Source organism: Podarcis gaigeae (assembly GCF_964106915.1).
Source record: "Podarcis gaigeae genome assembly, chromosome: 13".
Lineage (NCBI taxonomy): Eukaryota > Metazoa > Chordata > Lepidosauria > Squamata > Lacertidae > Podarcis > Podarcis gaigeae.
In genome coordinates this window covers 25,704,255-25,730,861 of record NC_139689.1, presented here as the reverse complement: position 1 = coordinate 25,730,861, position 26,607 = coordinate 25,704,255, and the positions used below count along the sequence as shown (strand labels likewise).

The 26,607-nt window shown below is 41.3% G+C and overlaps 2 protein-coding genes across 2 annotated transcripts; one reads left to right on the top strand and one right to left on the bottom strand.

The window, feature by feature from the left end:
- Positions 1–8,995: 8,995 nt before the first annotated feature.
- On the bottom strand, positions 8,996–9,946 carry LOC310830511 (olfactory receptor 4D9-like; the record flags this gene model as incomplete). Its single annotated transcript, XM_083710291.1, has 1 exon — positions 8,996–9,946. One exon carries the CDS (start codon positions 9,944–9,946, stop codon positions 8,996–8,998), a length of 951 nt encoding a protein of 316 aa, XP_083566417.1.
- Positions 9,947–22,533: 12,587 nt separating this feature from the next.
- LOC310830510 (olfactory receptor 6E1-like) lies at positions 22,534–23,535 on the top strand (the record flags this gene model as incomplete). The annotated part of the gene is made up of 1 exon (XM_083710290.1): positions 22,534–23,535. The coding sequence occupies one exon, from the start codon at positions 22,534–22,536 to the stop codon at positions 23,533–23,535; it is 1,002 nt and encodes a 333-aa protein (XP_083566416.1).
- Between the last annotated feature and the right edge of the window lie 3,072 nt (positions 23,536–26,607).

Below are 26,607 nucleotides of genomic sequence, written 5' to 3'. Positions count from 1 at the left end.
CAATGGAAGTAAATGAAGATTATGTAGGGATTTACATGCATGCATTGGAATGGGAAAGAAATACAGTTCAGCTGAAAGTCCTGGAAATATACTTTAGGTCATTCTTTTTTGAAATATTGAACCTTAATTACAGCTTTCAAACCAACTATTGTAATTCTGTGGTGTTTAAAACTTAAAATCCTCTTTCAGGGATGACTCTCAGTATATTCTTTGAACAGCCACTATCTTTCAACTCCAGATCAGTAGGTTGCTACAAAAACTATCCACTCATGACTCTTTGAGCTTGTTTGGAAACAGTAGCCTACAAATATGGTAGTTATTAACAATTTCTATAATTGGGAATCTAAAAAAGCCCCTGAAAACTATGATACGTTATTATTGGAATGAGAAAATTAACCATCGCTAGAAGTTGTTTTCCTAGGCTAATGAAAATAATGTAACTGTGTTTAATGTTTCAAATTGTATTTTAAATATGATTTATAGATCTCCAACTGTGAGAGGCCAAGTTATAGGGCACCATGTGGAGGACCTTCTCGGTAGTGGCACCCACCCTGTGGTACGCCCTCCCATCAGATGTCTACTACAAAACTTTTAGAAGACATCTAAGGCAGCCCTGTTTAGGGAAGCCTTTAATGCTTGCTGCATTACTGTATTTTAATATTTTATTGGAAGCTGCCCAGAGTGGCTGGGGAAGCTGGAGAGTGGACTAGATGATCCTCGGGGTCCCTTCCAACCCCACTATTCCTTAAGTTGCAATTCACTATGGGAATGTTAGATGCAGAGCTGCCATCATCCCCTCAGCTTGCCAGGATCGCAGGGACGGGGACATGTGGACCACTTGCACAGCTCCACATTTCACATGGAAACTCCCTGAACAATAGAACCTTAAGCTGGTATGCAGGAAGCTGGCACGGCAGCAGCATTGTTGGGACTTTTTAGGGTTTCTGGCCAGCGTTGGCCCTGTAAATTTACACATCATGGTGGCAACACAAGGCAGGGCATTTTGCCCAAGTGGGCGCTGGGGCCTAGCAAGCAATAACTCAATACCTCTCGCCCATATTTCCATAACAATATCTTCCTTGAAAGCCTTACTAAAAGGTTATCTAGATGGGTCAGTGGTTTTGTGCTTGTGGGAAGGGTTTTCCCAAGGTTTGGGATTCTTCTGGCTTTTCAGCCAGTGGCTCAGAATACAGCAACTCAAAAACCAGTCAGAGAGCTACCTGTGGTAGCAAGTAAGAAGGTTAGGAAGCAGCTTTCATTGGGACGTATGGTGGGATCCCCTTGATTCTCCTTCTATTCCTGATTTTCATTGATCCCCTTTGGGGATCGTCCCTAAGAAAGCCCCATATAATCCATATTTATTGTATCCCAAAGGCACCTCAGTGAATGACTCTCCGGAATTGTTCCGTGAACTATGCATCTTTGGATCAGGCAATTGAGCTTACCAACAAATTGTTGGCATTGTGCGATATTGAATTGGCTGTTAGGCTGCTACCGGTTCACCCTCAAGATTTTAAGTAGTTGGGCTTTATTTGGATGGTCCTTACATTGATAAGGCGATGCCAATGGGTTGCGCTATAGGCTGTGCAGCACTCGAGTCCTTTAGCGTCTTTCTGGATTGAATATTGCGAGTCAAGACTCGTTTAACTGGGGGTACCATTATTTGGATTTTTTTTAAAAAAAAAATATTTATTTTACTGACTGGTTCACCAGCCTCTGCTTAGGCTTACTGGATGCCCCTTATATTCCCTGAGGAGCTGGGTGTTCTGTTGGCAATGGATAGGACAGTTGCTCCTACTGCCCCTTTTAATGTATTTGGGGGCTAGCTGGATACCGTTGCCCATACCTCTGCTTGCCTGTGGAAAAGCTGTTTGCCGTGAAGGACGTTATTCTTGTAATACTTCCTCTGATAGCAAATGTTGCTTTGTCAGATTCTATCATTGCTAGGTCAGTTAAAAATTGCCATGCAGGGGTGTTGTTCCAGGCTGCCCCTTCCATTCCTGCTTGGCCAGGTGGTCTCATGGCCTGGGGTCCCTTCATCATCCTGTACAGTGACCTTGAGCCTGGCAGGGCAAGGCAATCACATGTGACCTAACTTTTCTTGAGTTTTCCCCATTGTAGTGCAGCACACATCTGGACTGAGGAGTACAGGGACCGTCGGGTCTGTCTTGGTCTGATAACCAGGCAGTGTGAGGGTCCTGGCAAAATGGTCCTCATGCTTCAGCAGAGTCTCCACCCCTTTTATGTGCTTTCCAGCTGCACTGCTTAAGGTTCAATATTGCATTTCTGCTCGCTTTATTACGGGATCATCTAATGTTTTCGCTGTCACTCTATCCTGTTTTCAGTTGGAGAGCAGATCCTGGGCTCTGGATGCCCAGCTATAGCCGGATTTTCTGGAGCTCCTGTGGCGCTTTGGCATCAATTGATAATTATGAGGAGGAGGAGTTTACATTTCCCCTTCTGCTTTCAGGTCTTATGAGAAGGCCTGGACTGATTTCTTAGCGTTTAGCTGGCAGTCCTCGGCCATTCAGAAGAACTTGTCTCCATCCTCTGAGCAGGACCTGCAGTAATTAGCCTACCTGCTGCAGATTGGATGCATTGTTAAAACTATCAGAATTCAGTCCGCTGCAATGTCTGCTAGAGTAAAGCTTTAATTTTTCAGACCCTTCTAAAAGTGTGTCATGTGCAGGGTCTCGGAAGGTTGGAATAGGCTCCAGCCTTCACAGGACTGCAGACAGGAAGCCGGTCAATCTTGACCTTGTTGGATATTTCCAGTTTAGTAGTGCTGCAGAGAGCTTACTGGGGAGACCATGCATTAAAAAGGGACTCAAAAAGTACTTAAACAAGGTTTTAATTACAAAAACAAAAACTCCTTATACACTAAATACATCAACAACAAACCAGACCCAACCACCAACCCATCCCCCAGGGTAATGGGAGAGCTAGGTGCTGCTCCTTATATACTACACCCAATTGCTGACACAGCTTAATCAATACAACTCAGTAGCACCTGCTATGTTTCACAGCTGTAAAGCTGGGTCTCGTTATTTTGCTCTGGCCCTTGCTCTGGCCCCTTAAAGACATACACATCAGGTGGAACAATGATGAACCTTTACATTTAAAGAAGCCATTCAACAGACCTATGCAGTATCTGCAACAAGTTAAGACTTGTCTCCTGGTTCTAGATCTAGACGAGACTTCTTTCAGTATTCCATTGTAATTTTGGTGTACTGAGGGTTGGGGAAATTGTGTTGGAACCAGCACGGGGCTGAGAGTTTGGAGGCTTATTGCCTCCGGATTTTTCCTTATCTGCTTTGGAGCTTGTCATAAGTGTCTGGAGCTTTAAGTCAGACCTAGTGAGCAGGGTTGCCACCATCAAGCTTCCAGTCACAGGTAAGGTGGGCCCTTGCCCTGTTATTGGATACCAGAAATATTTGGCTTTTCGTTCCCCTGAGGCTTGATCCCCTGGCTTGATCCTAGAAGTTGCTGGTTCTTGTGGGTTGCTTCAGGATATATGCGTTCCCCTTTTGGAGTTGAGACTTGTAGTGCGCAACTCCAAAACTGACCAGCTGGGTCGGGGGGAGGTTGTCCGCCTCCCAGCGACTGGGGAGGTGGGCCCATGCCCGGTCAAGGATGTAAGGAAGTACTTGGCCTTGAGACCTCCTGGGGACGGCTCCCTACTCAAGCATGTAAATGGTCACCCTTTGGCGCGACACCAGTTCACAAAAGTCATGTGTAAGGCCATCTCTGCTTGTGGGATCTTGGCCTCTGGTTTCGCCCCTCATTCCTTTCGCATAGGTGCAGCGACTATGGCGGCCCATTGGGGCTTCTCAGCTGCCAGGATCAAGGGTTTGGGGAGATAGATATCGGATGCTTTCAAGGGTTATGTGCGAAACAAATGCTAAGTTTGGTACTAATGCTTGTTTGTTTCAACCCTTGTAGATCCCACACTGGTCCGCGTCTGGATAGTGGGACACAGCATCGTTCATTGGGCTGGCAGCAGAGTGAGGCAGTCTGCAAGGGGAGCGTGTCTCGGCCTCCCACAGCATGTGCAAGTGTCATGGTTTTCCAGATGCGGAATGTCATGGGGAGAGTTTATGCCACTGATTGGTCGCTGGCTGCTCTCGGACCCCCCAACCCTATGGCCATAGTGATGCAGCTGGGGGGAAATGATGTGGCAACTATTGATTGCCTTGCTTTGCACTCCCACCTCAATCCAAAAGGGATTTGTAGACATTGGCAGCCTTATTACCTTCAGTGAGAATAATTTGGTCTCACCTGTGCAGAGGCACACCTGGCGCGGTGTTTCCTGCCCGGAGACCGCTAAAAGGGCCAGGAAGCGCATTAACTCTGCTGTTTGTGGGAAGGTATTGGAGCTGGGTGGTTTGGTGATTCCCCACCCTAGCATTTATTTTAAGGCGAAAGCCCTTTACCGGGCGGATGGAATGCACCGTTCTGATTTGGGGAATGATATTTGGTTGGATGCTGTGGCTGATAAATTAGGTTCCTGGTTGGGTTTGTGAGTGGTTGGTGGCGAGCGTTAAAGCTCGGGTGGCGGTTAGGCATTGGTTATAATATGCTGGTGGTGGAGGGGTCAGGATAGGCTGTGCCTGCCCCTCCTATTGCGCTGAAGGGAATTCCGTTAAAGGAATCCTGGGGCCTGCCACGATTTCATCCAATCCCTGTCATGGGACCAGGGCCACCCAATCCTTGTCATGGGAATCCCTGTCATGGGACCAGGGCCGTCAAGCTTTCAGGGAGCTGCTGGGGTGAGCGGCGTGGGTCCGATGCTTAGCTCAAATGACCCCCAAGTTTGACTTTCCCTTCTACTGGCTACCGATTGGACCTCGGGATGTCAGTTCTGTCCCAGGCGGGGGGGACAGATAGTCATAACCAATGTCTAAACAACCACTCACTGATTTTGTATTTTAATAAAGTTGTGGCCAAAATAGTGCCCAAAAACCAAAACTAAAATTATGTGTTATGTGTGAAGTTATTTGAGGGGTGACCTGGGGACCTACACACTCAAAACAAGGAGATATTTGAAGGGGGCCAAAGAGAGGGAAACTTTGAAAATAATTTGATGGTGGGGGTCACAAATTGCACCTATCATGTTAAATATCTCAAGTGGTTGAGGGTTATTTTCAAACTCCAGCCTTTACAAAATGTCTTCCAAACGCGTGCAGCCATGCAGGGCTTTTCACAAAGAGGCTGAGAGCCTGGCAACACTTCATAGAATCCAGAGAATGTCACCATGTCCCATGAGGTTTTTGTAGAAAGTGCTGCTAAACAATAAGCACAAAGACCCCTCCACACCGCTGGAAGTGCAAATAGGGCTTTTCTAAAGGTCAAAGAAGAGGGACGCGGGTGGCGCTGTGGGTTAAACTACAGAGCCTAGTACATGCTGATCAGAAGGTCGGTGGTTTGAATCCCTGCAACGGGGTGAGCGCCCGTTGATCGGTCCCAGCTCCTGCCAACCTAGCAGTTCGAAAGCACATCAAAGTGCAAGTAGATAAATAGATACCGCTCCGGCAGGAAGGTAAACGGCATTTCTGTGTGCTGCTCTGGGTTGCCAGAAGTGGCTTAGTCATGCTGACCACATGACCTGGAAGCTGTACGCCTGCTCCCTCGGCCAATAGAGCAAGATGAGCATTGCAACCCCAGAGTCGGTCACGACTGGACCTAATGGTCAAGAGTAAAGGTCAAAGAGCTGTACCTTTACTATAACCCCATTAGATCATGCAATCCCTTGAGGCTTACAGCTGAGTAACCTTTTGAACAAGGCCCTCATGACCCTGTGGCACCCTGCCTCTTTCATGGCAACAGATTTACGTACCACTTGGTTGTAAAAAGCAGTTTATGAAGAAAATAAAACAATAAAATCAACAGTAAAAGGGGTTAAATACAACTATTGAAAACATTTAAAAAAATAAAATCAGCAATAAACTAAAAACAGAATAAAATATCAACACTAACACTGCTATAGTGACAGGGGGCAGATCAGTACTTTAGATGAGTACCCATGCATTAATTCTTACAGAACACAGTGAGTCTTTCTTGTTTTATTGCTCTCAACCCTGAAGCTGCACCTTCAGGCATTGCGAGTTTCATTTTTGTTATTAGAACTACTCATTCAACTAATTTTAACTTCCTGAAATTGCCTACATTATGTTTTAATGTATTATATACTCTGGTGTTAGCTTCCCTGAGCCTGGTCCTGGCCGGGGAGGGCAGGATATAAATAAAATTTATTATGATTATGATTATGATTATGATTACTACTACCGCTACTGCTACTGCTACTACTACTACTACATAAATCCAACTCATTATGTCCTTAACCGTAAATATAGTTTACAGCCTGAATATACACTGGCAGCCCGACTTCCGGGTTAGTGCCTCCGGCAATGGCGGAGCTCCTCCGATCGGGAGGAACTTGCTCCGTGGAAAGCAGGGTCTGACTGCCACGGCGAAGTTGGAGACCCACTGAAATCACAGGCGGGAGAAGCCTGTGAACTTGGGATTCGGCTGGCACCTTTTGCGCCTCCCCTACCCGTGGGGAAACCCTGTTTTGGGGATCCGGAGCAATGTGGGGTGAGTGGCGCGGTGCTTTGAATTGACTGCTTCTTTCACGGAGTGAAGCCGCATTGCTGTTGTTGGAGAGCGCTGATTTTTTCCTTTGGACAGTTGGACTTTAAACAACTACCCGTGAGTAGAACGGAAAATTGGATTTTCAAATACCTTAATTTGGCATCGAAACGGGAAGGTTTTATACAGGAAGTCTTCCTTCCTTCTTTGTAAATAGATTGAAGCAAAAACGCCACAAGCTAAAGTCTTGGAAAGCCTTTGGTAAAGGATTAAATTTCCATCGGTTAAAGTTACAAAAAACCCCTTGGAAGCAGGAGAAGAGGGGGGATATTCTGGACCTAGCAAGCCTGCAGGAGAGAGTAAAAAATCAAATCATCACTGCTCTGAACCTGGAAAAGGGCTGTCAGAAAAAGTGACATTTTGGGAGAGTTCATTGACTATGAACAGAACGTATTTGACAGCTAGCTAAATAAGAGAAAGATACTGTTTCCATTGTCCTCTTCTGCATTTAAAAAGGAGGGAAAGTAACTGAAAATTGATACTATCTTTATTGCTTGAGTTGTGCTTGAAAGGACTGATACAACTGGAGACTGTTTCCCTCTAGAGGGAGCTTTTGAAACTGTTACAGGAGTGTAACTGGGAAAGCTCCAGCTGCAAGATAAAGAATTGTGAGAACCAGAGATTGACCTTGGACTTTTTAAAAATGTTGACAGGAGAAGCCATAGTAACTGCATTATGCAAGATAAGCTATTTGCTGGAACAGCTCCATAAAAAGACGGATGACATGACTATTAAAATTGACAACTTGGGAGAAAAAGCGATTAATTTGGGACAAAAAGTGAGCACCAATAAAGAAAGTATTCAGGATTTGGTTCAGGAATCTACTTTGGCAGGACAAAGTGTGGAGGAGAAGGAGAAAGCTGTTGTTGCCTAACCTAAAGTAATACAAGCGGGATCCTCAGCCTCACAGAAGCAAACTGATGACTATAAGTTGAGGCCTTTTATGATTGAATTTAGGAAAAGTCAGATTTTGAGGATTGGAGCCCGGCTTGGATTGGAGAAGGAAAGTTGGTTGGAAAGATCCCTCTATGCTGGGATTAATGGACTTTTGGGATATGGACTTGGGTCAGGAGGAGATTGAAGCTCTGTGGGCCTTTGGATTTGGAAGAAGCTTGAAACATGTTCTGAAATACTGTATGGATCCTAATTTTAGCCATGGAAATTTGGCTGACCTGTCGAGAAGGAATAAAAGCATTGTTAGGTTGGAGTCTCCCCGAGATCTGCTCTCTAGCATTAAAGAACATGAAGAAGATCCGCAGAAGGGACGTGGAAAAGAGTTAAGAGCCTCGGACATAAGATCTCCAGGCTGATGGACTATATGGAATTGACGGAAAGGACTGGCAGAATCCGAGACCAGGGAGAAGAGATGGTGGAACAAGATTGGGAAATTTAAAGTTTATTTATAGAAATACTGTAAAATTAATAAATGATAGAAAAATGTTGGAATGAAATTTTATGGCCTTAGTGGAAATGTTATAAGGAGTTAAGCATATATAAGTATTCTAGTTTTAATGGAAAATAAGGTTAAAAATATGTTAAGATATCTATAGTATGACAGAAAACAGAGAAAGATGGAAAGGATTTGCTGAAATAATTAATAGAAGTGGAATACAAAAAGGGAGGTGAGAGGAGGTCGAGGAAACAAGGGAATGAAAATAGAGTTTGGAAAAGGTATGATGTATGTTTTTAAATTGTTTTTGTTTTGTTCAGTTTGGGGTTAGGGTTAGGGATAAGGTTTTGTTTAGTTTAATGTGCTTAGTTTAATGTGTTAAGGTTGTGTTGTGTATTGTTTATATTATGTATTGTATTGTTTTCTTTTTGTTTTCTTTTGCTTTTCTCTTTTGTCTTTTCCTTTTCCTTTTTTGTAAACTTTAAAAGTAATAAATATTATTTGGGGGGGGGGGAATGAATATACACTGGCAGCCCATTTGTTTCCATGCCAAATTTGGTGTGCTTAGATATTAAAAGCCTTATGTGGCCCAGGACCCCAAGGACTGACTTTCCCTATGTAAAACTACTCGGCCTGTGACATCATCATGAGAAACCCTTCTCTTTGTGCCACTGTTGAGGAAGGTCCAGAAGGTGGTGACAAGAGAACAGGCCCTTTTTGTAGTCGTATCTCATTTTTTTTTATAAAAAAAATGCTTTCCCCAGAAAACCCCACTTCTCATCATTTCAGTGCCAGGTAAATGCAGTTCTCTTTTCCTGGGCATTTAGGCAGAAACTAATAATAATATAATGTAATATAATATAATATATTTAAATTTTGGATAATTTCATCAATAAATAAGTTTAAAGCAATATACAAGGATGTTTAAATAAGAACCAATATACATATAAAGAACATTTACAGTTTTGAATCTTTCTGATAAAACCTCAACACTTTCCTCACTAGCCTCCTTATAGCATTTTTCATCTCTGTATTTCTTAATGTGTAAATGATTGGATTCAGCACTGGGCTGATAACTGTGTAGAGAATGGAGACCACCTTATCTGCTGTAAATGTCTTGAAGGGCTGGTCATAAATATAGATACATGGGATGAAGTGTAAACTCACTACTGTGATCTGGGCTGCACATGTTGAAAGAGCTTTGTGCTTCCCTTCTGAGACATGATTTCTTATCTTGAACAAGATGATGCTGTATGAAATAAGCAAAGCAATGAAGGTTCCTGTCACAACAAGTCCATTGTTGGAGACCATAAGTAGTTCAACAGTATAGATGTCTGTGCAGGCCAATCTGACCACCTGTGGAACATCGCAGTAGAAATTATCCAGTATGTTGGGACCACAGAATGGTAACTGCAGGATCAGTGCTACCTGGACCATGGAGTGGATGGAGCCACCTAGCCATGCACACAAAATGATTCCAAAGCAGGTTTTCTTGTTCATGATGATCATGTATTGCAGTGGCTTGTGAATGGCTAGATATCGATCAACTGCCATTATTGCAAGAGAGAAAACGACTGTACCCCCAATGAAGTGAAAAAAGAAAATCTGTGTCAAACATCCATTGAAGGAGATGGTTTTGTTCTGGGAAAAGAGCACTTGCAGCAATTTAGGTGCAGTTACTGTAGATTCACTAACATCCAGAAAAGCCAGGTTGGCCAGTAAAAAATATAAGGGCATGTGGAGATGGTGGTCTGTTATTACAGTGATTATAATGGTGACATTCCCTAACCAAGTAGCTATATAAACTGTCAGGAACAGAAAAAATAAAAACTGTTCAAATTCTGAATTTTGTGACATTCCTACAAATACAAATTCTATAACTCTGCTTGTGAAGTTATCCACTGCCATTCTGTAGACTTGTGACAAATATCTGGAGGGAGGAAATAATATATTTTTTTAATTTCATTTTATCCACATTTTCATTTGGTTATCGGTTTATTTCTTCACAATGTTCAAAGCATATGGGTGATTCTATTTTTGGTCACTTTACCTCGTGAAAAATTTCAGGAACTTAAATTTGGCCTTAAAAATCTTATCTGTCTCCTGCTTTTGGACTTCCTATAGGCATCTGCTTGGCTGCTGTTACTGGAAAGCAGAATACTGGGCTTGATTGGCCATGCGCCTGATTCAGCAGTGCCTTCTTATGCCCTCCTATGATCTTATGTTTATCCATCCAGTTTAATATTGTCTACTCTGAATGCCAGAAATTCTGCAGAAAGAATTTACTGCCATCACACTAAAAAGTAAAAAGAAAAAAATTATCATCCATAGGAAGGCTAATATTACCTGCTGTCCAGCAACATCCATGTTAATAATAAAAACACTGAGGGGGTAAGTTGGGCTCAATAGTTTCCAACCATATACAGATTACATCTATCAAATGATAACTTCTATACCTTTGCTTCCATTTTAATCACACTCTGCTTTCCATGCTATTCTTCTAATCTTCACATCTATGTATCTCTCTTCACTTTCCCACCTCCCTGCTCTTCATTATTAGGAATAGGCTGAGATATAACAAAAATTCTTATTATAATATTGTTTTTACTGTTCTGCTGGGAGCCACCCAGAGTGACTGGCAAAACCAAGCCAGATGGGTGGGGAGTAAATTAACCACCACCACCACCACCGTATTTTTTGAGTTATCTGTGCCTGTTGTAGAAGAGACAGATGGATTCCATTTAAGGGGCTGCAAAGCAGCTCTCCCACTTTGCTTTTCTGTGTTGACACTGGAATCAGTGGGATTGTGTCCATTAAGGTGTAACTATTTAGAACAACAACAAAGGATTCAACAAAGAAGCAATTAGAAGTGGTCCAATGCCTTTTAGAGAAGGATATGTACCTTCTTTGGAAGGCAATTATGCAGCAGACAAGCCTAGTTTTCCCCAAAACAAAACAAAAATATATTCAACACATATGAAAATTTGCTGATCATCCTATATGTTATGTCCCTCAATGCATTATTTAGCAGTACAATGCATCTGTACATAGATGTTTCAATTGGTATGTTGACCTGCCCTCATTGTTTGTCCAATCATTTTTAATAAATTATTGAATCTAAAAGCCATTGCCCAATCTCACTGGACTTTCAGTGGCATTCACACTAAATGTGTTTAAGTAGACAGAATTCAGATGATACCTAGCTAGCTAGATGAGAGATAGAGATAGGGAGAGAGAGAATCCAGTCTGAAGGAAGCAAATTAAAGTCCCATAACGTCAATGGGAAAACCTGAAATCTGCCATTAAAATAAAATGCTTCACTTTAGTTGTCATAACATTGTGTGAGAAGCAACCCTGAAACTCTTGAATTGATACATGTTAAAAAAAAATTCAAAAAATGAAATAAGTGCACCATAAATACCTGATGTGTCCAAGATCTGAGATTCTACTTCACCAAGACCTTCAAAAATCTAATGTACTTACAGCTTTGATGTGATCACTGGTATTGTAATAAGCAGGAGAGAAAATTAGCCTACTTCTGTGAGAAAACGCAGTCAACTCTGGCTTCCCCAAGTGGTCTCTGAAGCTGTTGCCTAAATTTATTTTAGCAAGAGACCATAACATCTCTTGGGTCTTCAACTGCAACTGCTTTAGCTCTTCCTAGAAAGATTTCAGAGGTATCATTATGTAAGGAAAGCTGCATCAGTGGACCAATTACATGATTGCTTCTCCAAATTTGATTCTCATTTCATTCTTTTCTTGCTGAAAGTGTATCAGGGTATGCATTGTGTTTGTGCTAGTTGGTCACATACAGTGTTAGGTAGCTTGCAACAAGGGTGTGTCGTGACTTTTGAGGAGTTTGATGCAGCTTCTCTGTTTAGAAATCTGCCAGCTCTTTCAAAAGTGATTTGAAGAAAAAAGAAGAAGAAAGTAAATGTTTCAGCTCCCTAGAGGCCATCAGAAATCTACCAGCTTTATTACGCACTAGCTGCAGCGTCTACACTATCAATGGTCTTCACTATCAGAGACTATATGCCTGGGAATCATAGACCAGGGAGTGCTCTGTGCTCAGTTTCTGCTTGTGAGCTTCCCATCAGCATCTGCTTGGCCACTGGGAGAACAGAATGCTAGATTAGATAGGAATTTGGCCTTATCCAGTACATGCTTCATATACTCTTAAGTTTAAAGGCAATTTCGTGTATAATGCAGCTGTGGTAATCTAGCCTAGGGTTTATCAGAGCATAGAACATTGAAGTCAATCTATGTCCATCCAGAAAGCACTCCACAAAACACATGCCATTTGTGCATCTAAGGACAGTAATTGATCCAAGTGTACCTGTAAGGAGCACAAATGCAACTTCAGGGGGAGGGTGACCCCATACCAAAACAAACTGAGGAACCCCCTCCAAACAATGTCGCTTTCTTTGCATTGAGCTTCAAATTCTTAGGTAAAGGTAAAGGTAAAGGTAAAGGTACCCCTGCCCGTACGGGACAGTCGTGACCGACTCTAGGGTTGCGCGCTCATATTGCTCAAGAGGCCAGGAGCCGACGCCGTCCGAAGACATTAACTCAATTGTTGCTGTTTTTTTGCCTTTCCTTCATTTTTTTTTTTTTTTTTGCCTTTCCCTAAGTTAAAAAAAGGCTTAATATTGTTAGGAGTTTCTGAAGTTCTGTATAATTTGGAGGAAATGGAGTGGGCTGGATCAGCATATAATAAGGGCCCCCATAAGGGGCCTGAGCCATGTACTAAACTCAGGTTAGAGCCTCTGCCAGTCTGGAATCTCTTCTCCTAGCTGCCCAGTGACACCCTGGTAGCTTGGTTTGCACCCTCCCAGTGGTCAACACTGGGCAATCCCATAGAGGGGTGTTGGGTGCTTCCCTGACCCCAATGGAGTGTCATTGCACCTGTAGGGGCTCGGAAGAATAAACTACACTATTCCACCACTACATTGTGGAATGTGTAATCTCTCTTCAGTGAATCAGATTAGTTGTCAGAGGTTCCAGGTTGCCCGCAAGATTGAGGGGGCTTAGCACACATTGCATGTATGTTACAGATAGGTAGCCGTGTTGGTCTGCCATAGTCAAAACAATTCAATCTCCCAGGACATTCTATACAAGATCTCAAAGTAGCTGTTCTATTACAAAGGAATTTCAGAAATAGACTGGAAAGAGAAGCTGCTGAATTGCAACTTATTACCAAACTTAAAACCATGGAGAGACCTGGTCTGAACAAAGACATTGGATTCTTATCTCATTATACATGACAAAGCCATTTTTCACCTTCTCACCCCTTGCTTTTTCCTGTAAGACCTATTGCAGTCGTTAAGAGTCGTTAAGAGTCATCAACAGGCTCATCACAGCTATCTGCCAATCACCCATTCCCACCACCCTTCTGAGTAATACCCCTCCCCACCTTCTCACTATATAGAAGGGTCTGGTGATTTCTGTTTCAGTGTATCTGAAGAAGTGTGCATGCACACGAAAGCTCATATCTAGAACTAACTTAGTTGGTCTTTAAGGTGCTACTGGAAGGAATTTTTTTATTTTGTATTGCATGTATGTGACATCACACACATTGTGCATCACACACGTGTAGTGTCACACCAGCGGCATGCAGGACATTGCAACATCTGGAGGAGGTTGAGTGCTCTGGAAACTGTGACACAATGTGCAACACCTGTGATGTCATGCATGTGCACTGTGTCTGATCCCCTCAACATTGAGGTGCCCTTTGCATTAAAGATTGAGGGAGCTGGAGACACAGTGGCCCCCTAGAGTTGGCACATCTGTTGGTTGTAATGAAATACCTGGAGCTTTTCACAAAGTTTCTCATGTGTTTCACCTGAGGAGAGACATCCAAATTTCACAAAAGGTGTCATATTGGAGGTTATCCAGCAAAAGGGCAGCACCCAATACTACCCCACATGACAATAGGCTTGTGGACAGGTTGTCTCTATACCGCATTGTGTTTAAGAGTGTGCCCTTGTTGATTTATATGGCTCAACAATTGTCTACACATGAGGACAGGCTCTACACTCAATAAGCATTACATGAGAATAACAGAACAAGTGCACAACTCAAATTCTTATGTTCCACACACATTAAATGTAATGTGAGATCAGCCTGATTTTACGCGATGGGAGCAACATTATACTTTATGTTAGGACTTAGAATCTGAGGTCAGAGAACTCTTAAAGTTCTGCATATATGTGCTTTGGAATTGACTCAGGAAAGTGTTGCCATAGTTTGATCCTTTGGGATACATACCTGCTGAATGATGAACATTTTCCCCCCATATATTCTGTAGGAAACAGAGTTGTACTAGTTCAGTCTCTATCATTAAGAAAAGAAGAGTGGGACATGACACAGGTTGGTGGCAGCTTAATTCTTATAATATTTAAACTGCAACTTTTTTAAAGGGTATTAAGTACAGTGGTACCTCGGGTTAAGAACTTAATTCGTTCCGGAGGTCCGTTCTTAACCTGAAACTTTTCTTAACCTGAAGCACCACTTTAGCTAATGGGGCCTCCTCCTGCTGCTGCGCCGCTGCTGCACGATTTCTGTTCTCATCCTGAAGCAATGTTCTTAACCCGAGATAATATTTCTGGGTTAGCAGAGTCTGTAACCTGAAGCATATGTAACCTGAAGCATATGTAACCCGAGGTACCACTGTATTATCCTCCTCCAATTGCCTCAAATATTAAAATGATTCCATGGCCCACAAAACTAACAGTATGAAGTTATAAAAGAAACTTGAAAAGAAGCAATATGACCCTGAATGAACAAATTACTTATTGCTGTCAAACTGCAAATACGACTGTGAGGGGTATGTCTCCAGTATGAATCTCTATAGCTTTCTGAATGGGGCAAGACAGATAAAAATAATGTATCTCAATGAGATCATGCATAGTAACGTGATTTAATTCTTACTTTAACAAACAAATCAAGGAAGATAAGAGGGAGCAAAGGATAAGGATGGGAAATTTAGGGTTCCTTGACTCACTATGGGTGAAAATTATATTTGCAAAGAGAGAGGGTTGCAGAACGGTTCTCTTTTCTTTCCTAGTTCTCTTGCTCTTTCTACTAATGTGCCACCCACTTTCTGGTGCACATTTTATTTTTGTGTTTTACTTAAAAGGTATTGCAGCAATACTACTACAGTGGTACCCCGGGTTATGAACTTAATTCATTCTGGAGGTCTGTTCTTAAACTGAAACTGTTCTTAACATGACGCACCACTTTAGCATCCCGCTGCTGCCGTGTGATTTCTATTCTCATCCTGAAGTAAACTTCTTAACCCGAGGTACTATTTCTGGGTTAGTGGAGTCTGAAACCTGAAGAGTCTTTAACCCAAGGTACCACTGTACTGCCAAAAGAAGCAAACAAAAAACAAAGAACAAAACTCAAGCTGGGGAGGGGAGCCTGTCCCATAATAATATACATAAATATAGGGTTTTGAGTAATGCTTCATGTAGGGAGTTCAGTTTGAACAACTGAACTTTCATTCCTGTCTTCTCTGTGTTTCTTTAAATCTGCTCCAATGGGTCTTTCTCCTCTCTGGAGCAGATATTGAGGATGCAGGAGAGACTATGGAGGAGAGGAGGGGAATGTTCTGTGGCATTAGTGGAAGTCTGCAATGCTACCAAAGCAGCAGCATCAGATATGGTTCATTATTTATTAAAATATTTCAACAGGAACAATTTCAAACAGTTAAATTAAGCATTAAGCTAAAAGTAAGAATTAAGTTGAAGGTAAGACCTTGTGTGTACCACTTGTTTCATACTTATTTAGGAGGTTGCTTATGCTTCCCCCTTTTGAAATTTGTAGGAGATAAACATTTTTATTGTCTATAAAGCTTTTAAAAAGTTTTTTTAATGAAACTTTTCTTTATTACCCCATTTATTTAGTTTAGTACAAGAAAGGGCTTAGTTTTCAATCTATGAAAAATAGTATATCAGTCCTAATATCTTGTATTTTTTTCAGTTTCTCATCGTCCATTTCTTCCCTTGATTTAAACAAAAACAGCTGATGTTTCTCATGCATAGCTCCATGCATTATCTCACAGAAACAGGCATGTGGGAAGTTTTGTCCTTCTCTGGCTCATGGTTTCTATACCTTTCTTACATAATCCAGAATTATCACAGCAGAAGAAGAATTGGTATGACCAATACCTGTACCTCCACTATCCCAAGTGACTCTTTTAGCTGCACATGACAATGAGGAACCAGACAAGGAATGTGACTGAATTCATCCTATTAGGATTCACTGGAACTAAAAGGGTTGAACTGGTACTCTTCACTTTATTCTTCATCAGCTATGTTTTTGCTTTGGTAGGCAACTTTATCATTATTGCCTTGGTGTGGTGTGAGAGGACTCTTCACAGCCCAATGTACATGTTTATTGCTAACCTGTCATTTTTAGAGACTCTGTACACAACCGCGGTTATCCCCAAAATGCTAGTCAACTTTATGAGTTGGAGAAAATCTATCGCCTTCCATAGTTGCATTTTGCAGGTCTACATCTATTTCTCAGCAGGTTCCAGTGAGTTCTTCCTTTTGGCTGTCATGTCATTCGACCGCTATCTTGCCATTTGCAACCCACTGAGATATACAGCCATCATGACTTTGAGACTTTGCCTCCTGCTTATTGCTGCCTCCTGGATGTGGGGCTTCTTTGCAGTCCTACCACCTACAATCCTGGTAAGCCAGCTGCCATTTTGTGGACCCAATTCTATCAACCATTTCTTTTGTGATGTTGACCCAATTCTCAAGCTGGCCTGCTCTGATGTAAGGATAATTGAAATGATTAATTTTGTTAATTCAGCTTTGCTCCTCCTAGGCTCATTACTGTTGACGAGTGTGTCCTATATATCCATTATTGGAACAGTGCTTAGAATCCCCTCAGCAAAAGGACGACAGAAAGCATTCTCTACGTGTGCCTCTCACCTAATTGTGGTGACACTGTTCTATGGGAGTTCTATTTTCATTTATGTTCAGCCACAAAAAAACCACTCATTGGACCTCAACAAGGTAGCCAGCATACTGAACACAGTGATAACTCCATTACTGAATCCTTTCATTTATAGTCTGAGAAACAAGAAAGTGAAGGAGGCCCTGCAACATTTAACCAGAAGAAAGATTTTCCCTTTAATTAATTGCCAAGTCCTGGAAACAGGAAAAGGTTTCCCTACACTATGTAGTGTTAAATAACAATGAAAGTAAATGGGGACTATTGGTATAAAATAAATCTTTATTACAGCTTTAAAACTCTTAGTAGTGGGTGGGGTTGAGTTTGTAGTTTTTACTGAGAAGACCAGAGTGAACATTCTCACCCAGGGTCACACATTCTCACAATTTTGTGGTTTCTTGAGCTCCTTTGGAAAGCAGCAGAAAACCAATATCGTTGTTATTAATAATATATATTATGACAAACCTGAAAATAAACTGAAAATTATTCTGTGAGTGTCAGATGTGGAAAATAAATCCTCAAAGAAACTGTTTTACTTGTCTAATTACAATTATATAGTTGCATTTCTGAGTTTTGTTTAATGTTTTAACTGGTACTTTATATTTGAATTTATGGATCTCCAGCAGCAATATATTCCACAAATATTTTCTGGGGGATTTTTTGGTCATGCTGAAGCCAATTGTGAAATACTTGAAGTTATTTATGATGATTTTTAATCGCAAACATTGAAGAATTAAGCAACAATTTCCTTTTGCGTAGTCAACTAGTACTCTGTGGTAGAGAGAAAGCCATTTGTCTCTCTTAAATGGAATCTGCAGCAAAATATTTTGGTGTGGAATGTTTCTGTTTAAGGTGCCAGCCAGCCAGTCAGACATATCCCCTTCCAGGGTACTCCATTACATCCCTTCTAGTTTTGTGGTTTCCAACCTCAAGTTCCACCCCAGGATTGACCCAACAATTGAGCATTCAGTCTGGTGTGGATGTGTCATGCTTCACAAGAAGCTTTCTTTTAGGAAAGCTATTGGCAAAGCCTCACTCAGAATCTGAAAGATTGCCCTTTCCCCTACACAGCTGTTGATCCTGGGGTGGGTGGGTGAGTGAGGAAATCCAATTTCAGAGTGTCATCTGTATCCTGCAGGATTACAGCTGTTATGCAGTGAGCAATCCTTTGCTGGGTATGTGAGTGCTCCTCAAGTGTCCTTCCCCTCCTTGATCCACCTATTGAGGGGAGGGGGCAGTTTGGGGAGTGAGGCTCCATAACCAGCTTTTCTAAGGAAATTTACTTGTGAAACACTCTGCGGGACTTCAGCTGGTACATAGCCCTGTACAAGCTTTCAGGCTTGCAAATGGATTCCAAACTTGGAAACATGGTTTCTTCTTCTTCTTCTTCTTCTTCTTCTTCTTCTTCTTCTTCTTCTTCTTCTTCTTCTTCTACTACTACTACTACTACTACTTCTTTGAACCAAATAACATGGAAAAAAGCACTGAAGTTGTTCTCTTAGATTTCTAAGAAGTGGCTCTTATGTCATGTGAAAGCTTGAATCTAATGCACAAATTAGGAGGGAAACATCCAGAAAATGAAATAAACTGCTGTGTGAACACTGCCCAGGTGTACAGCAAAGAAGCAAAGGGTAAAACTTCCACATTCAACATAACAGTCTGAGCCAGATCAGAGAGCACAAACAAAAAAACAAAAAACAACACTCATGCAATTGCTAAGTGTGTGTCTAATGTTGTTTCTAGTTTGGCCACATGTGAAGTACAGTGTACATTTTTGATAGGAATTGTTGATAACCCTTGATATTGGAAGTAGAGTCTTATAACTGCACATTATCACATTAATACTGATTATTCAATAAGTACACAGTTCATCCCATAAACAGGATAATTACTACATAAACCAATAGAATGTCCCCTAAAATGGCTGCAAGAAACAGCACTATGTCCATGTCAGCACCCAAATGCCTGAGAGAACAAAAATTACTGCTTGGTGCTGATCAGATATCAGTGTTAGCACTAGGCAAGGTTGCCCGGTAAGAACATTCTGCACATGGGTATGGATAACTGATATGGATTAGACTGATCTGTCCATCCCTGGTACAAAGTCAAGGTATGAGGAACGTATAATACAATAGCCCTGAGATATACTGCATCTATTGGTCAAAACAGTTAACTTCTCAAATAAGTGGTGTGGTAGAATGCACTCTAAAATTTAGAATTGTGTGCTCTGTGCACAGTTGCTTGCCAAGATGTCTGTTAGTAACTTTTCCCATCACAGTTCCTCGCCTTGCATTTATTGGCCTGGAAAAAATAATGTAAGAGTTTTAAAACTTGTTAAAGTTCTTAAATGCTTTTTCAGAGGCATTTAGAAACACTAGAATATTGTCACTTCTACGTACACTATCCCCAGAAAGGGGTGTAACGTATTAAATTCTACTGAGAGTAGACCTATTGGAATTAATGGACATACGTTAGTCATGTCCATTGATTTTAACAGGTCATTAATTTTAATATTCTATGCATAACATTAGATCTGGAAGCTGCAGTTAGCGCAGAATGCTGCAGCATGATTTCTGACAGAAGTGGGGACCATGTGCTCAGAGATCTGCACTGGCTGACAATTTGCTATTGGTCCAAGTTCAAGCTGTTACTATCAGTATATAAAGCCATTAATAATGTGGGACCAGTTTGCTCGTGAGATTGCCTTACCCCACATGTGCCCACTGAACCACTTTGATTGGCAAAATCAGCACTACTACAAGTGCCAGAAAAAACTTGATCATTTATGGAACTCCCTGCCTATTGAGATCAAGCAGCTGCATTCACTGTACTATTTTTTGTGCCAGCTAAAAACATTTTAGTTCAGACAAGTCTACCCAAATGCTTAGGAAACTGAGGCAATTTTAAACAATTTTAGTATTTTAACCTTTGCATGTTTCAAAGATTGGATTGGATTGGATTGATCTTTATTACGGCCATTGGCCCATTGCACGACAGTTTCCCATACCAACATATTATACTTAAACCTCCAAATTTAAAATCGCCAAAACTTACAAAAGACAAACAGTAACCGAAGCAAAACAAAAACAAAAACCACCATCATACATTACAATAAATTTGTAACCTATACATCGCCCTCTGCTCATAAGTTAATCAAGGATATCAATGGTGATATCGCCTAAAACATAGATCATGCTTTAAAGGGGTTATCCGAATCACACAGGAGACCGTTTCTCTTCTTTAGGGATAGGACACTGATCAGGAATCTGGCAACCATGAGTGATTTTAGGGGGTCATCATCAATTAGTAGATATCTCAGTTTGGCTTCAATCGTATCATCGGCAATTCCCTTAAGATATTGAGCAAGAAACTTGCTCCTGGCCGGTAAGTGAAAAGCACAGTCAAAAATTATGTGATGCAACGATTCCGGTGCCCCACAATTACAATCACATAAGAGCGATATCTGTCCATTGGAGAATCTATTTCTCAGCACGTTCGATGGGAAGGTGTTGAATCTTGCCTTTACAAAGGCATATCTATGAGCTGAGGAAGTTAAGTAATTCAAATAGTTTGGGAGCCTTAAGAAGGGTAATAAACCAAGATTTAGAGGTGAGCAGGTACCATTGCCCAATATCATTTTCTGCTACAAAGATTGGTTCTAGTTTTTTTCATGATCCTATTGTTTTATCTCTTTGCTAACTGCTTTCAATAAGTCTGGGAAAGTGTCCTTAAACAGCCATATTCAACCACAAAGTGTAGTTTATGTCATCTACTGCAAGAAATCTCATTAGCTGTAATGAAATACTTTTTTTTGCTTTCCTCAAAATTCCTCAAATGTTTCACCTGACGAGAGACATTCAGATTCACACAAATGTGAGTCTAGAAGACATTTTGTAGATAACTCCACAAAGGTTCAACACCCAACACAAATCCAATGAAACATGCCAGATGACAATAGGCTTGTTCATATATTACATTGAACCAAGGCACAAGTTGTCTCCTTACAGAGTTTTTGTAAATATGTATATTGACTCAACACTCATTAAACATTACATGTGAATAATTGTACAGGTGTACAGCTCACCTGTTATATACACAAATTCTAAACTCATTGAATTCTGTGTGGGAATACACCTATTGTAACAGTGGAAGATTCAGTGATCAGAGAAACAAAATATTTCATTATACAGTCTGTATTTTAAATGTCTGCAAATAAGTGCTTTGGAACTGGTTCAGGGATATATTGGTAGGCCTGATATAATTTGTTCCTTGGGGATACATACTTACCCTTTGATGAATAACTGTTTCCACATATCCTGTCGTAAACAACACTGTGTTCATTTGGTCTCTATCATGAAGAAAAGGATAAAGGACTACAATGTTCTAGGCTGCTGCCTTCTTCATTCACCTAATATTTACACTGAAACTTTTAAAACAGTGTTAACTGCTCTCTCACACACCTATGTTCAGCCAGTTCTCTCCTGTGGGGGTGGTAAGAATCCAAGATAATGAAAGCCTGAAAGAAGCTTGAAAAAAACATTAATATTGCTGAGGATGGACCCATTGCTTAATTTTGGCAATTTGGAAATATATGTTTGTTATCCCTGCAGCTCTCTGAAAGAGGCAAGGCAGAAAAAAATGTAGCTTAATTAGACTATGCTTCATGAATTACCTTTTATTTTGACAAACATATAAATGAAAATAAGAAGGGGAAACCGATAATGAAGATTGGGGTTTCATTGGCACCCTATGGGTGCAAGTTACATCTGTAGAGAAAAGAGATAAAGGCTTATTGCTGAAGACCCGAGAGAGGTGGGAATGGTTCTATTTTCTCTTCTGCTTCTCTTGCCATCACTGTTTATGTTCCATCCACTTTTTCCCTCTGCTTCCTCATTCTCTTTGTTCTGTTCTAAAATTCATTCCAGCAGTGTCACTACTGGTAGAAGAAGTGAAACATACTGAGATAATAAAATGTGTATTTATTTTATCAAAATATTCCAACGGTAAGAGTTTAAAACAGAAGCTGGGGGCATGTTGGATGAATTAAATAATAAGAGTCAGGTTATCAATTAGTGCTTTTCAGTACCATTGATTTTAAACTGGAACATTTAGGAAATTACTCACATGTCTTGCATTTGAATTTAATGGGTGATAAACATGTTTAACACTCTCTAAAGTGTTTTATTTTATTTATTTATGTTTAAAAATGAAATACTGGCCTTATTGCACATTTCTATTGTGTAATTTGATAGAGGGCAAATGTTTTGCATTCATGAAACATAGAATTCCAGTTTTGGTTCTTTCAATACTTCTCTCTTCCCTTCTTTCCCTTAGTTTAAGCAAGCATAATTGATTTCTCCATGCATGGTCTGACTGGGAATGCCATATGGACTCTTCCATGCTTCTCAAACTCAGTTTTCATGCCTGTCTTGTCTTATCTAAAATTTCAGAGTGGAAAAAGAATTTGTCTGCCCAGCTGCTACCCATCTCCCCATTTCCTCAAGTGACTGTTTCAGCAGCACATCACAATGAGGAACCAGACAAGGATTGTAACTGAATTCATCCTCTTAGGCTTCTCTGATACTAAGGTGGATGAACCAGTGCTCTTCACTTTATTCTTCATCACCTACACTGTTGCTATGGTAGGCAACTTTATCATTATTACCTTGGTGTGCTGTGAGAACAGCCTTCATAGCCCAATGTACATGTTTATTGCCAACTTGTCTATTTTGGAGGCTCTCTACACCACCACAATTATCCCCAAAATGCTAGTCAACTTCATGAGTCAGAGAAAATCCATCTCCTTCCATAGTTGTATCTTGCAAGCCTACATTTTCTTCTCAGCAGGTTCCAGTGAGTTCTTCCTTTTGGCTGTCATGTCGTTTGACCGCTATCTTGCCATTTGCAACCCACTGAGATATGCAGCCATCATGACCATGCGCCTTTGCCTGCAGCTTATTGCTGCCTCCTGGATGTGGGGCTTCTTTGCAGTCCTACCACCTACAATCCTGGTAGGCCAGCTGCCATTTTGTGGACCCAATGTCATTAAACATTTCTTTTGTGATGTTGACCCCTTACTCAAGCTGGCCTGCTTTGATGTAAGGAAAATTGAAATGATTAATTTTGTAAGTGCAGCTTTGCTTCTTCTGGGCTCATTACTGGTGACAGGTTTGTCCTATATCTTCATCATTGGAACAGTGCTTAGGATCCCTGCAGCCAAAGGACGACAGAAAGCATTCTCTACGTGTACTTCGCATCTAATTGTGGTGACACTCTACTATGGGAGTTGCATTTTCATGTATGTTGAGCCACAAAAAAATCACTCTTTGGACCTCAACAAGGTAGTCAGCATACTGAACACAGTGGTAACTCCATTGCTGAACCCTTTCATTTATAGTCTGAGAAACAAGAAAGTCAAGGAGGCGCTGAAACATCTTGCCAGGAGAAAGACTTCCCCCTTAATTAAGCTCAGATTTCTGAAACAGGAAAATGGGCCTATGCACTGTGTAGTATTAAATAATGGAAGTTGATAAAGGTGGGGAGATTGGTGGGAAGGTGTACACACATCTACAAGAGTGGGGAAATGGTTCAGCTGAATATTCTAGATGTGTAGATCATTTTCCTGGGAAACATCTACTCTTTGTTACTGTTCGAAATCTCTAACAAATGTGGCGTGATGGAGCTTCTGGCTTTCAGTGAGGCGATATTCATTTTAAAATTTACTTAGTGATGAATCTCACAGGACAGTCTTTGAACAGCTACTGTCTTACAGCCTCAGCCACCTCAGAGAGTTGGTTTGAAAACAGTAACACTATAATCCACTTCTTTTTTTTTTACTTTCTGAGTTCCTGTGAAAAGGGGCATATAGCTGTTATTAATAATTTTGATAATGATGAGGCTGAGAATGACCTGAAAACTCTATTGTGTGAGTCTCAGATGAAGAAAATGTAACCTCAATATAAAATGTTTTACTTGGTTAATGACAATTATGCAGTTGCATTTCTGAGAGACATCAATTTTACAATTTAAATTTGTTCGTTAGCTATAATTTTCCAACAAACATTTTTATCACATTGTATCCAGCTGTGATCCAGCTGTAAGGGGACGCAGGTGGCGCTGTGGGTTAAAGCCTCAGCGCCTAGGACTTGCTGATCGAAAGGTCGGCGGTTCGAATCCCTGCGGCGGGGTGCGCTCCCGCTGCTCGGTCCCAGCGCCTGCCAACCTAGCAGTTCGAAAGCACCTCCGGGTGCAAGTAGATAAATAGGGACCGCTTACCAGCGGGAAGGTAAACGGCGTTTCCGTGTGCGGCTCTGGCTCGCCAGATGCAGCTTTGTCACGCTGGCCACGTGACCCGGAAGTGTCTCCGGACAGCGCTGGCCCCTGGCCTCTTAAGTGAGATGGGCGCACAACCCCAGAGTCTGTCAAGACTGGCCCGTACGGGCAGGGGTACCTTTACCTTTACCTATCCAGCTGTGAATTTCTTGAAACTATTTGTGATAAACTTTAATTGTTACATTTGAAAACTTAAGCAACAATTCAATTTTTGGTGGTTACACAATTCTCTGTTGTAGAGAGATTACCATCAGTCACAAATAAATGGGATCCACACACACAGTGTGTTTGTCTGTGTGTGTGTGTGTGTGTGTGTGTGTGTAATGCTTCTATTACGGTTCCAGCAAGTCATGTCCTTGCCCTATTCCAGGATAGCCATTTCATCCCTTCAAGTGTTCTGGTTTTCTACTCTTCCTCCAACAGTCAGGCAGCATTTGGTACCAATTTCTCTCTCCCCCCCCCCCGTCTCTTTTACAAAACTTACACACTCTCTCACAAACTACAAACCCAAGGATATGTTAGGATATTTCCGTTCCAGTTTAAAAGGGGGCAGGCTTTTCTGTGTCACAGAGTCTGCGTATTTCCTGTTCACAGGATGTTTTATGTTTGCTATTGCTTTCGTTTTCTCTCTCGGTTCCTGAACACGCTAGCAGGCGGTCATGTTTTTCTTTGTTCTGACCAACGCCGAATAAACTTGTAAATATGCTCTCCTGCTGTGCAACTTTTGCTGTGTGAATTCTGCTGATAGAGTGTGCACCAGCCTAAGAATGTGGTAATCTATTTCTGAGGCTTCGTGTCGCTAATTGCTGATACTGCATGTCTACGGGGGATCGATGGACGTCCCAAGTCCGGCTGGAGGCAGTGACGGTCAATGTCTCCCTGGCAGTATCCCAACAGGATACAGATATCTCCCTACTGTGCCTGTTTGGTACTATTTGGGCTATGTAAGTTTTCACACAACTGGAGAATGCCACATATCATTATGATATGGCTGTTTCACCACACCTTTTTATGAAGTTGAACTGGGGTCATATAGAGAGGGCATGCTGACATCCTGATGCAGGGAATGGTGATGTTCTAGTATTTTGTGCAGTATGCACATGTATTAATAGAAGTAAATATACAGGGAAGTAAATGAGAAGAATTAATTTCCAAAATTCTGACTTCACAACCTGAATCTGCATTAGCTATTACTTTCAAGTTTCTGATCCTTTTGAAACATACACAGTATTTCACGTATTCCCTCCTGATGAGCTTTAGAGACTACCTGAGAGTCTCCAGTTCTACTGAGAATAAGTTTGGTAGTCTCTTTCCCAATGTCTTGTGCACTCTTGGGACCACAGATACAATGTATGATGTTATCTGTAGACTGCAATGCATTTATTAACAGGCTCTGTTGGGGGAGAAGTGAGCTTCTGAGGATTTCAGTAGGGCAAATTGAACACATGGCATTTCATTGGGGTTAACCTGAATGTTCCCTCAACCTGTTCAGTACCTATTCAAATTTTGCAACCTCATGTCATCCAACTGAAAGGTAAAAATTAAGCAGTTCATAATTCTTTCCTTCCTTGTTCCTGTCTGCACTTAACCAACGAGTGCCTTTCGCTCTCACAATCAAAATAGTTCATGTATTTTTCTTGACATTTCTTTCTTTCCATTTCTATTAAAATAGAGGGGTGGGGAGGGGATGGGGCACTGAATTTTTCTGCATTTGAGGACTGTGAGTACAGGATGAATGTTGCCATTTGATTCACACAGTTCCTAGACCCCTGCCTCCTACTCCAAATATGTGATCAGATCAGCGGTTTTCTGTATCTGGAGAAGGAAAAGTAGGACCTTCAAATCTAGTGCATCCATCCCCAATAATACCACATCACTATAAACTGCTCTTCACTGAGCACTATGTATGTGCCATAAGATTCAAAGAATATAAATTCTATTGTAGTTTTAATGATTTGAGAGACGGGCATACTGGATAAACTTGGTATGGGGAGAGGGAGGCAGCACTATGCTGTTCTCTGGTGTTAAGAGATGATGAAACTTCTCTCTCCCCCCTCCCTAAAACTTTAAATCCATTCAGTTATTATTAATGGGGAGGAAATAGGGGATGGGGGGCAATACCCATGCCAAAATTATGACATTTTCTTCTCCCCAGATCAAAAGTAGACATTTTAAGGGGGGGTATATAAGTAACAAAAATAGAATTCCACCTTACTAACTTTGGTTATGCTACCTGTTTTTGTTGTAGTGCAAAATGTATTAAGGACAAA